Source organism: Dendroctonus ponderosae, unplaced genomic scaffold, assembly GCF_020466585.1.
Source record: "Dendroctonus ponderosae isolate FM_Combo_2020 unplaced genomic scaffold, Dpon_F_20191213v2 Dpon_F_20191213_6, whole genome shotgun sequence".
NCBI lineage: Eukaryota > Metazoa > Arthropoda > Insecta > Coleoptera > Curculionidae > Dendroctonus > Dendroctonus ponderosae.
The window spans coordinates 886,784-897,367 of NW_026018814.1; the positions used below are offsets into that span (position 1 = coordinate 886,784).

General features: G+C 40.2%; 4 protein-coding genes across 6 annotated transcripts in view; 2 read left to right on the plus strand and 2 right to left on the minus strand.

The window, feature by feature from the left end:
• Positions 1-299: 299 nt before the first annotated feature.
• LOC125504909 lies at positions 300-1,423 on the minus strand (the record flags this gene model as incomplete). The annotated part of the gene is given in 1 exon segment (XM_048667610.1): positions 300-1,423. A coding segment is annotated over 1 exon segment (67 nt), but the record flags the coding sequence as incomplete, so codon positions are not given.
• A 905-nt stretch (positions 1,424-2,328) lies between these two features.
• LOC109536353 (PRL-1 phosphatase) lies at positions 2,329-4,084 on the plus strand. 3 transcript variants are annotated; one of them, XM_019902538.2, is made up of 3 exons: positions 2,329-2,695; positions 3,334-3,597; positions 3,685-4,084. In XM_019902538.2, exons 1-3 carry the CDS (start codon positions 2,693-2,695, stop codon positions 3,934-3,936), a joined length of 519 nt encoding a protein of 172 aa, XP_019758097.1. In that variant the 5' UTR covers positions 2,329-2,692; the 3' UTR covers positions 3,937-4,084. The 3 variants fall into 3 exon arrangements, with proteins under 3 accessions (XP_019758097.1, XP_019758094.1, XP_019758095.1); XM_019902535.2 differs by lacking the exon at positions 2,329-2,695 and adding an exon at positions 2,745-3,245; XM_019902536.2 differs by lacking the exon at positions 2,329-2,695 and adding an exon at positions 2,957-3,152.
• Positions 4,085-6,917: 2,833 nt separating this feature from the next.
• Positions 6,918-8,316, minus strand: LOC109536354 (centromere protein X). Its single transcript, XM_019902539.2, has 3 exons — positions 8,121-8,316; positions 7,872-8,066; positions 6,918-7,155 (listed from the first exon to the last, which is right to left on the minus strand). Exons 1-3 carry the CDS (start codon positions 8,169-8,171, stop codon positions 7,138-7,140), a joined length of 264 nt encoding a protein of 87 aa, XP_019758098.1. The 5' UTR covers positions 8,172-8,316; the 3' UTR covers positions 6,918-7,137.
• A 12-nt stretch (positions 8,317-8,328) lies between these two features.
• The window catches only part of LOC109536350 (protein brunelleschi), a 7,401-nt gene continuing 5,145 nt past the window's right edge, over positions 8,329-10,584 (plus strand). The window contains exons 1-2 of the mRNA XM_019902532.2: positions 8,329-9,791; positions 9,956-10,106. Coding sequence (XP_019758091.2) covers positions 8,473-9,791; positions 9,956-10,106 — 1,470 coding nt within the window. The 5' untranslated portion in view covers positions 8,329-8,472. The remainder of the gene's footprint in view (positions 9,792-9,955; positions 10,107-10,584) is intronic.

Genomic DNA, 10,584 nt, shown 5'->3' on the forward strand with positions numbered 1-10,584 from the left:
ACTACTTTGTAAAAATCCTCCAGATAAGCTTGAATTGCCATTAGTGAATCTACTAAAAATTTTGTTTTTTCTGGGAACTTGCAAGTAATAATACTTTGCCAGTTGCAAAGTATTATTACTTTGCAAGTTCCCAGAAAAAACAAAATTTTTAGTAGATTCACTAATGGCAATTCAAGCTTATCTGGAGGATTTTTACAAAGTAGTTTGTTGAGAGTAAGTGAATAAACTGTTTCAATCCCTCAATTCAAGGCCAACAACATTGAACTTGCTTACTAAATAAACAGACCGCATAGACTTACCTAAATATTTAACCATGAAGGTTAATGGCAAGTCGTTAATTGTTATCATAGCCTCCTTATCATCCATATTTATTGTCCGCAGGTTTTTAATTAACAGGGAAAAATGCTTGCCGATGGCAAATCAGATGAATGCCGTTCCTCAATTACGTATCACTGATCACAAACGCACTTAATTTTGCTTGGTCAATCGAATTAAAGGGCATCCTGCTTGTCGTGCCGACTGTTTCCGCCGACCATATTCTGTTGTTCATCTGTGCAATGGAAAAATCATCCTCCCCCACCTGCTGTTCACCTGCTATTAATTCATGCGGAGATAAGCTCGAGATAAAAAGCCGAATAGCCCTGATATTCAAACAATTGGAGGCGACGATTTCAAATTGAATTATTTGAGGCTAAAACTACTGTAAAAATACTTTAAGTGACCGCATTTAAATTCACTTTGCCTGTTTAGGTGAAAGGGAAATTTTCCCCACCTGCGGGAAATCTGATCATCCTGAGCCACATGGAGGGCAGATAACATAAGCAAACATACACGGTGATTGCCACTGTTATTTTACGATCAAAAGTTCTAATAAGTGAGGGTTTTTACGGGCATCTTTACGAAAATACTGGCTGTTCAGTGTTCTACTGAAATTACTTTTTTGGGTCATCAGTGGCGTAGATAAGAAGTACTTTTCGTAAATATCAGTGGTAAAACTAATCAAAGTTGGCGCCCAGACGCCATTTTGAAAGTAAGACTTGAGGTCTTGTGACACCTCAAATGAAAGCTAGTTTCAACCTCTATTCACTGCCGATTAAATTTTTCAAATCGATGTAGCCCTTGAGCAGAAATGACGCAAAATAGCTATTTCTAGGTAAAGTTTCCGTCATTTCTATGCAACCGCTTAACCGATTGCAAAACAGAAAGCAGCAGCAAAGAGACGATGAAAATACCTTTCATTTAAGGTGCCACAAGGCACACTTTCAATTTGATTTTTTATCAAAGATGGCGCCCATACGCCATTTTGAAAGTAAGACTTCAGGTCTTGTGACACCTCAAATGACAGCTAGTTTCAAGCTCGCATCTTCAGGGGTGTGCCACAAGTGGCTTTGGCCCCTCTGAACATGCAAGCCACTCGTGCTTGCGAAACGTCAAGAAGAAATTCTACCGAACGACGGCCTAAAAACTCGAAAAACCCATTAGTTTTACCAGTTATATTTATGAAAATTGGTTTACTTGGAAGGATCTTAGTATTTTGCTGAAACTGGGAAACTTAAATGAAAAATTCAAATTTGGTTTTTTGTCGATCGTCCCATTTTTGCTCATTTCTCGGAGGCAAAATGAGCAAGAACGCTCATTTGTACGTCATTCTATAGAGAAATAAATGGCCTTTTTGGGAAGTGAACCATCGATAAGGAAATGTTGGCAGTTTTCTCAAAAAATGCTTGAATTCAGGAAGTTTCAGAAAAAAAAGGAAGTTTTAGCAGAACATGACGCTGTTTTTTTCAAAGTTTCTCAAGAACCATTCGAGCCAGAGAATTCGTTTTGGCATCGTTGGATAGAGAATTGAATGACCCCCCATGACCCAACCAATAAAAATATATTTTATTTTCTCTATGATCAAGACTGTTCTAAGAGTTTTCTGTATACCGAGATGAAGCTGAAGAGATCGAGAAATCTGATGCCCATAAAAGATCAATACCCGAGTAAACAAGGGTGCAAACTAAACATAACAATTTCTTCTGGAAATACCCAAACTGCTTAAGCATCTACTGAAACCCCAAAATCTTATTTAGGCACAATTTCACACCCTTCTCGGAAACTTTCAGGTAACCGAGTTGTCCAAAGCGCAATATTTTGTCGTTAAATAATTCAGAGATTGTTGTCACATTCGTTGAGAACCACCCAGTAAAATGTTCTTAAGAACAGAACGTTTGCCCTTAAAAAACAGCTAGCAATTGCCTTGAAGTTTATCAGGGCACTTTCAAACTTTTGAGACACCCTGTAGCTTACATACACCAGAGTGTATGACGGTACGGCAACAGATTATGAAGCTAATCATTTGAAAACATCGATAAATAAGATAAAGCGATGAAAGCCAGTCATTTATAAAGTGCAAATAATCGATATTTAATGCAAGTTTTATGGCCACACCGGAACCAGCCAGGTACTTTACCCTGTAAATCAATCGAACCCAAACGAACCCATGGCTAATGGCCTATCTGAGATGTCAATTTGCAGTATCTTGTTAGGCTCAATTGCCCATGGGTCAATTGTTCGTCGGAGAAAGTCCCTTTCAGCATCTAAGGGTTTAGTTCTTGCTCAGCTTAGCTAGTCAACAGAAGGCGAATTGACGCGAAAGAAACAGTGTCCAACTAGTTCTTCAGGATTTACTTAGTAGTGAAACCCAAAAATGGTAAGTACTGTAAAGTACTAATCACTAAAAACTTTGGTGCAAGCAACTCAGCCCCGCCGCGATTCCTTTATCAACATTAACCGGTTTCCGCGGAAACCAGCATGCTCGCAAGCCCGCATTGGCCCAACTGGCGCATATCCCTGGTGTGAAATTGGCAAGGACCGCATGCACCAATCATTTTTTTCAATTGCAAAGATCAGCGCACTTTGCACTGGTAGTAATGAATTGTTTACAAGTCTTTTTAATCGCTGTCCCAGTTTGACCTGGCTCACTCTCAGCTAATAATAGTCCGTTGTAAATAAAACAATCCAGCTGTATCTTTGCCAATTCGTAGCCTCGTGAATCGACAGGACACAGTCGGGAATCGTGTATTTTTCATCATAAGTCTACGCAGTTATCGAAAACGGGTTTGTTTTAAAGTTTACGGGCAGCAATGCCGTTCTGGATCACGAGAAAGGTGCCCCAACTAGTTTATCTTAAATTTCATTGATTGCTTAAAAAAATTTAGTTTGCGGAAATGGAGGAAAGTGGCTTAGATGCGGCTTGTGAGGTAATTTGCCCAGAACACACGCATCAATTTACATCCGCCGCCTCTTTTCTTCCTTCATAACTTGATAGTTAATCGATTGTGCTTGCAGAGTCGCAAGCAAAGTGTCATAACGTACGGGCCTGTGGAGATCGCCCATAAAGGCTACCGGTTTTTGATAACCATGAAGCCCACACATGCCGGAATGATGGAATACCTCCACGAAATGAGGATCCACAACGTGCAGACTGTTGTGAAACTATGCGAGGAGAATTACGACACCAAAACACTCACTAATAATGGAGTTGCTGTCCTGGACATGTCCTTTCCGGACGGAAAGCCGCCGCCGGACTCAGTGATTGAGGAATGGTTTAAGGTGAGTCTGTTTTACACTTTGAGCAGACCAACTGAAAACTTGCCCAAAGAAGCCCTTAAATAACTCAATTTTCTGTTAATTATTCAGGTGCTTACAACCTCCAGAGGGACAAACACAAATGCCTGTGTAGCAGTTCATTGTGTGTCCGGATTGGGCCGAGCGGCTGTTCTGGTCGCAATCGCCCTTATTGAACTTGGATTAAAGTATGAAGACGCAGTGGAAATTATACGGGAAAAGCGACGTGGTGCCATCAACAGCCGGCAGCTCGAGTTTCTCAAGAAATACAAACGCCGCCATCGGCTAGAGAACGACAAAAGTAAATCGTGCATTATATGCTAGGGAAACTGAAGTTTCCAAGATCTTCACTTGTACTTAAAGTTGCCACTAGCTATTAGTCAACTCAATCGATTTAGACTTAGGACATGTTCTGTGATTGAATCTGAAAAACGATGTAAAACAATTAATATACCGCTGTTCATTGCCATGATATGAAGCAGTCATTTTTTAAAGCCCTAATAAACAGATGGCTAAATGAAAATCTAAACTATACATAAACAGTTTACTCGCATTCATTACAGATCATTGCAAAAACATCCGAGAACCCAGATATATCTGTGTGAATGAAGATGTTGCATTGTTTGCACAGAGTGGAATCTTGCCTAATCTTCCCGTATAAAACCAATGTGGCAAATTTTTCAGCCTCATTGTTTCGAAAATTACACTATAAGTTTACATCCCATAGTTATAACACGCTCGTTCGTATTGCAAAGATGCAGAAAGTTTGTGCGACACTGGCTTTTTGTGGTGCTTTATTGGCGCATTATGTAATTTGCGTAAGTATTAAATTGCCTAAATGTTTCATTTTTCATTAACAAACAGGAATTTTTCTGCAGCGTTTAAATATTTTTCGTGCATTTGTTTTCATTTTAATCGTCTGGGAGGCTCAATTGCAGTGCAAACTTCACTGTTTATATCTGCGAACGGCGGTTTACTTTAAATTTGCTCAGAAAAATGTGGCTTTTGTGCGAAAGATGCCAGTATTTTCTCACTAGAGTTTTATATAGAAAACAGTTTTTTTCTTTTTGCATCTAGTGACAAAAATAGCACTTTACCTCAAATGGTTCTTGCGCCATGAGGACAATCGTTGATTCAAATAAAGTTCTTTTTAAGTAACAATTATTAATGAATCAGTGTGGAAAGCTTCACCTGATTTGGAAAACTCGCTGGCTTTTCAGGGAATTTGACTCGTGTGTTTATAAGCTCGGTTCAAAATTGCACGCTTATCTATAAAAAACAGAGCAAAAACTTGCAAATCTGGCTAAACCAATCGCCAAAAATTGAGATGCTTATAAAAGAAGAGTTTGTTAATGCGTGTACAAAATTCTAATAGATTTGGAAAGCTGGTTGATTTTTTGGAAAATTTTAAAACTTCGTTCGATCGTAAATGCTCCTATAAAGGGCCACTTCTTTAAAAAAATCACAATTGGCAAAGTCGAGCAGATCGAACTATGAATTTTCAGATATTGGTCCAAAAACCCGTAATTGATAAGCGCATAGAGTTTCCATTGGCTTGAGAAACTCGTTAATTATTTATAAATTTTTCACTACCTAACGCGCACAGTTGTCTTACAAATTCACAACTCAACCCCGAGCTGAAATAACGCACACTAAAAAAACAGATCTTGCTTCAAAACTGTAGAAAATCGACTCCAATTGCAAAACTCGTGCAAAACTCGCTGGTTATCCACAAATTTTGAATCTTTTTGGGGTTGAAAACGCGGTTGAAAAGTGCACTTCTGTAGTTAAAAATTTACATCTCAAAAGTTCGGGCACATAAAATGCTGAAGCTTCAGACATGGATAGGAGAAGCTGTTGCTAATAAGTGTACAAAACTCTAATAGATTTCGAGCACTTCTTGATTTTTTGGAAAATTTCAAACTTTCTGTTCGTCCATTAATATCCCTCAAAAGAGCGCCGCTTCCTTCGAAAAATCGCGGTTTGCAAAATCTAATCGATCAAAGGCTCATTTCAAATGTTGATATAAGAAACCTTAATTAAATTGATTTGAGTAACTCGATTTTCTACAAAATTTGCCACTTTTGATATTTATAACGCGTCCCAAAAGTGCACCGTTACTTAAAAAAATCACAGCTTTCAAGCTCGAGCCGAAAAAACGTTGAAATAACGCACACTGAAAACAGAAAAACAGAAATCTTGCTTGGTAATTCTAAGGAAAAATTGTTGATTTGCAAAAACTCGCTGGTTATCCTCGAATTTTGTATCTTTTCGGGGTTGAAAACGCGGTTGAAAAGTGCACTTCTGTAGTTAAAAATGTACATTTCAAAAGCTGGGGCACATAAAATGCTGAAGCTTCAGACATGGATAGGAGAAGTTGTTGCTAATAAGTATACAAAACTCTAATAGATTCCGAGAACTTCTTGCTTTTTTGAAAAACTTCAAACCTCAAGATGTTCACTATTATAACCAACTCTGATAAAATCGCATACAAATCAACGGTTTGTTACTAAATTCTACACTTGAAAACTGAAAAATTGCCCAAAAACCAACTGATAGGTATCGGGAAATGTGATGTTTGTGACAATATAAATATTAAAGCGATAGACTCCCATGACCCATACCGTTATTCAACCATCTATGATTCAACCGGCAGCATTTAGGACGAAAGGATTCACAGCCGACTGCCCAGCCTAATTTTAAATATTCAGAATCTGAGATGAAGCGGCTGAAAATTGCAAAACACCTGTCGTTCAACCGTTCTGGAACGTTAATTTTCACATATTGTTCTTGTGAAAAAATCGCCTGCTTGGCCAAGACGATTATCAGCATTTATTCGGATGGCTGCGATAATAGACCAACCTTGGCTTGCAAGGACGCATTGATCATTGCTTGAGGAAATTACTGGCTGGCAAACAGTTAATACTGATTATATTTTCTAGCAATTAGATGGATACATTCCCGGACAAGATTACCCGATTTACAGCGAAATTCCGGCCGGATTATCGTTTCGATGCGAACAAAACCGAGCTGGGTATTACAGCGACCCGGAAGCCCAATGCCAGGCGAGTTTCATAATTTTTTGCCGCATTATTTCGTTATTTATCATTAGCTTTGCAGGTTTGGCACTGGTGCTTACCCAATGGGCAAAAGTTCAGTTTTTTGTGCCCCAATGGGACCGTCTTCAATCAAATCGCTCGAGTTTGCGATTGGTGGTTCAATGTGGATTGTGCAAGCACCCCCAACTACTACGGAATCAATGAAGATCTCTACATAGTTCCTCCTCCTTATAATCGAAGACGTGATTAAAACTTACATATTTTTATTTATATAGGAAATAATGCTTCGGCTAGGGTTCAACGAATATTAACAACGTACAGAGAATTATTCAATAAATTGTTTGAAAATTATATTCACTCTTAAAGAACCGGCGAGCTTGATTGATTCTGAAGAATCTCCTCATAATAATTGGTTCAGTTGCTTAATGATGACTTCAGCATTCCTGGTCTCTGCTGCAGCTCGATCTTATGGAAAGTCCAACATCTGAAACAACGCTTGCTGCATACAGGGGGTTGGAATAGTCTTATGTCTATATTTTTACCGATAAATCTTTTATTATTACAACTATTATAATACAGGACGTGCGGAAATAAATGAGTCAAAACTAAGACAATGTTTGCTTTAACAAAAGCCACTTGGGCCAAAATACCGCTTTTTGCGTATTGATCAAAACGCTCTTCTATTAAACCCCGGCGGTTTTATGACACTACAGTAAAATAAAAAAATGATTTCTTTGCCTATTTTGGAGCCAAAAGAGTCACTTCAAAGCACCTGGTCGCGTTTTTATTGCTTTAATATGAAAAAAATGACTTCATAATAGACCCAACGTTACTATTTTGCGATTATTAACAACATTAAAGTCATTGAGGCCGCTGATTACGGTGGCGAGGTTGAACAGTTGTTTATTGCTATGAAGGCATTCGCCATTTTTTCCAGAATATTTTGCAACATTTTTGACAAACCCGATGAGTCGATTCTTTTCGCTTTAATCAACATTTATTGCCTCCTTTATCCCAAGGCTAAATCTAAAGAAAATAAGGCGCTAAAAAGATGCAGTATACGACATTGCAACCCCGTGAACTATCGAGCCTCTTTGGCGCTTTAAAAGCAATCACAGAGGTATTTTTCGGGGCAAATTTCAGATAGCCGATTTCCAAAAGCCATAGCAGCTGCTTTACAACAAATAATAGCAAACTTACCAGTTGAGCCAGAATACATTCAACCTGGTCCAGTGTAACGGTGGTCTTGTCCTCCAGTTGCGCCTGATAGCAGGCCCTGGCGGATGCCTCAATTGCCATCACTTTTGCAATTTCCACCACCAAATCAACCGCTTCATCCGATATTTTGTTCTTCGAGTTGTTGAATTTGCTTTTCAGTAGCTCTTTAACAATATCCTAAAAGAATGTAGGGTTTGAAGGCATCGCAAGCAGCAGTTGGACAGGGCTTACATGGCGGAATGTTGTGGAGATTTTCGTGTGCAGGGCTGCGCCGTCAGACATGAATCTTCCCGATTGTGGAAGCTTGAAACTTAGAAATTAAGGAATAATACTGAAATTTGGTGAACTTGTGGTTGTTGTGACAAGGGGTGTCAAAATAAAATATGGATTGAGGGTTAGGGTTGCAGAATATCCAGATCACAGAGTAACCTCTGAACAAATGAGCTGCTTTCTGTTTACCTCATGTCAAAGTTCCAAATGAAAACATTGAAAAAGCGCAAAGAAAGTGGAAACTGTGCAAAGTGAAAGAATGAATCGAAAGGGAAAGTGCCACTTTCATTGAAGAGAAACCCCTGTTGTACAAATGCGTTCGTCTATTAGCTACATCCTATCAACAAGCAGTGCTGAGCCAAATATGTCTCACCCCGATTATGACCAGATTTCTCATGATCATGCTGCTCTTTTGATACTAGTTAAACACATAGGGTCGCAGCTGAAGCCCAAAGTCTTCACGAAGTTCTTCGAGCGAATCGCCAAGCTGAACGAGGTGAAAATCACCGACTCTGCTGGACAAGTGCGAAACATCCTCATTAGATACATTAGGGAACATCCAGTGGAAAACAACGACTGGGGCGACTTTCAAACCCATCGGCGCCTCATCGGGCTGATCTCTATAGGCAAGTACGATTCGCAGGTGGAACTGAACGAGGTCTGCAGAGTGCACGAGAGCCTGAAAGTGAAATACAATGCCACCTTGTATGACTCCAGAAGCATCTTATTCGGGCCCGCCAAAGAAGCTGAGTCGCCAATTGATCGGTCCAGCGGCTCAGAGGAAAGTGAAATTAAAGAGGCGGGCATAGAAAAATACACAACCCCCAGTAACTTCAAAACCCGGGCGCTGTTCTACGATGAAGTGTCCCCATGTGAGGACTTGGAGAATCAGATCACCGAATTTATCAACTCCCTGTTTTGGGTGCTGGAGTCCAAACGCCTGGAGCGATCCAGGGAGAAGCTGGAGCGAGTTTCCCTACTTTACGCCCCGTTTGAGAAAAAGGACTTTGTGGGCTTGGACATGGAGTCGCGCCAGAATAAGAAGCGATGCACCGGCCGCATGACCAAGCATTTGGGCGATCTTTGCCTGCAAGCCGGCCTTATAACCGATAGCTTGCAATACTACAGCAATGCGGCCGAAGTGCTCAAAGGCGTCAATGACTGGCTGTGGCTGGGGGCGGCCTATGAGGGCCTGAGTGCGGCTTCTGCGTTGGTTCTCTACCCCAACATGCAACGGAACGAAAGTTTCCAGCGCATCGGGAGCCTGCCGGAAGGCTCCCCTAAGAAACCCATTGCAGAGATTCAGCCAACCGCCGCCCCTGTGAAGAAGAACATTCTCAATCTGCTGCCCCCCGATGATATTTCAAAGCGCTACAGAGAGGCCATCATCCACTACAGCAAGTACCAGAATGCCGGGATCGTTGAAACTGAGGCCAGCTTCAAGGCGGCCCGCATTTCAGTTGAGCAAAACCACGCTCTGCAGGCGGCCAGCTTTTTGCAAAATGTCGTCTACATTAATCTGGCTCTATCAGAGCAGGAGAAAATACAGCGCTTTGAGACTCTGGCCCATCTGTACACGCAAATTGGCTTTAACAGGAAGGCGGCCTTTTGCCTGCGGCTTGCGGCTACCAGGTACTAGCAATAGATGTTCTAAAACCCTAGAGTTTTTGCGTAACAAATTCGTCACTTTGCGACTTTGCAAGTCTGAAAAACTGTTCTCTTGAAGAGTTGAATGCTGATCGCACCACAAGCTCTAAAAGCAGCAAAATCCCGATGAAAATCTTTCTACTTTCTAGATATGTTTCTCCTCAGAACCCAAGTCCCAACTGGAACAAGTGCTACTCCTTGATGCTGCAGAGTCTATCTGGCCACAAGCTCATTCTGGATCCAGTTGAAATGCTTCAAGCCGATCAAGGCTGGCCAGCCTTACAGATCCAAATCCTGCAGGTGAGCGAAGCCTTAAACCCAATCCACCACCTCCCACATAGCAAAATGATATTCCCAGAATATACCTGGAACATTCATGTGATGTACATGCATATTCCTGGGACATACATGAGTTACATTATGAACATTCCATGTCAGAGTTAATACACTGAATGTTCATGGTATGTTCAGTGAATCTATATGGTATGGTCAGGGAATATACATACATATACGTAACGAAAGAAAACCGATCCTTTATTTCATCTTATTAGTTTATTCACATATTTAAGTATTTACTGATGTAATTTTTCAACAACAAGAGTTACTTGCAACTAATCTAAAACTAATTAAATGGATAATAAATAAATTAAAATATAACTTATAACTACGGACTAAAAACCTAAATTAACATTTTCAGCATTTTTGCCGTTGTCGCAATGATGTGTGACTGTGAGATAAAACACAAACCTTTATCTAAAAAACTGCACTTATTATTTTA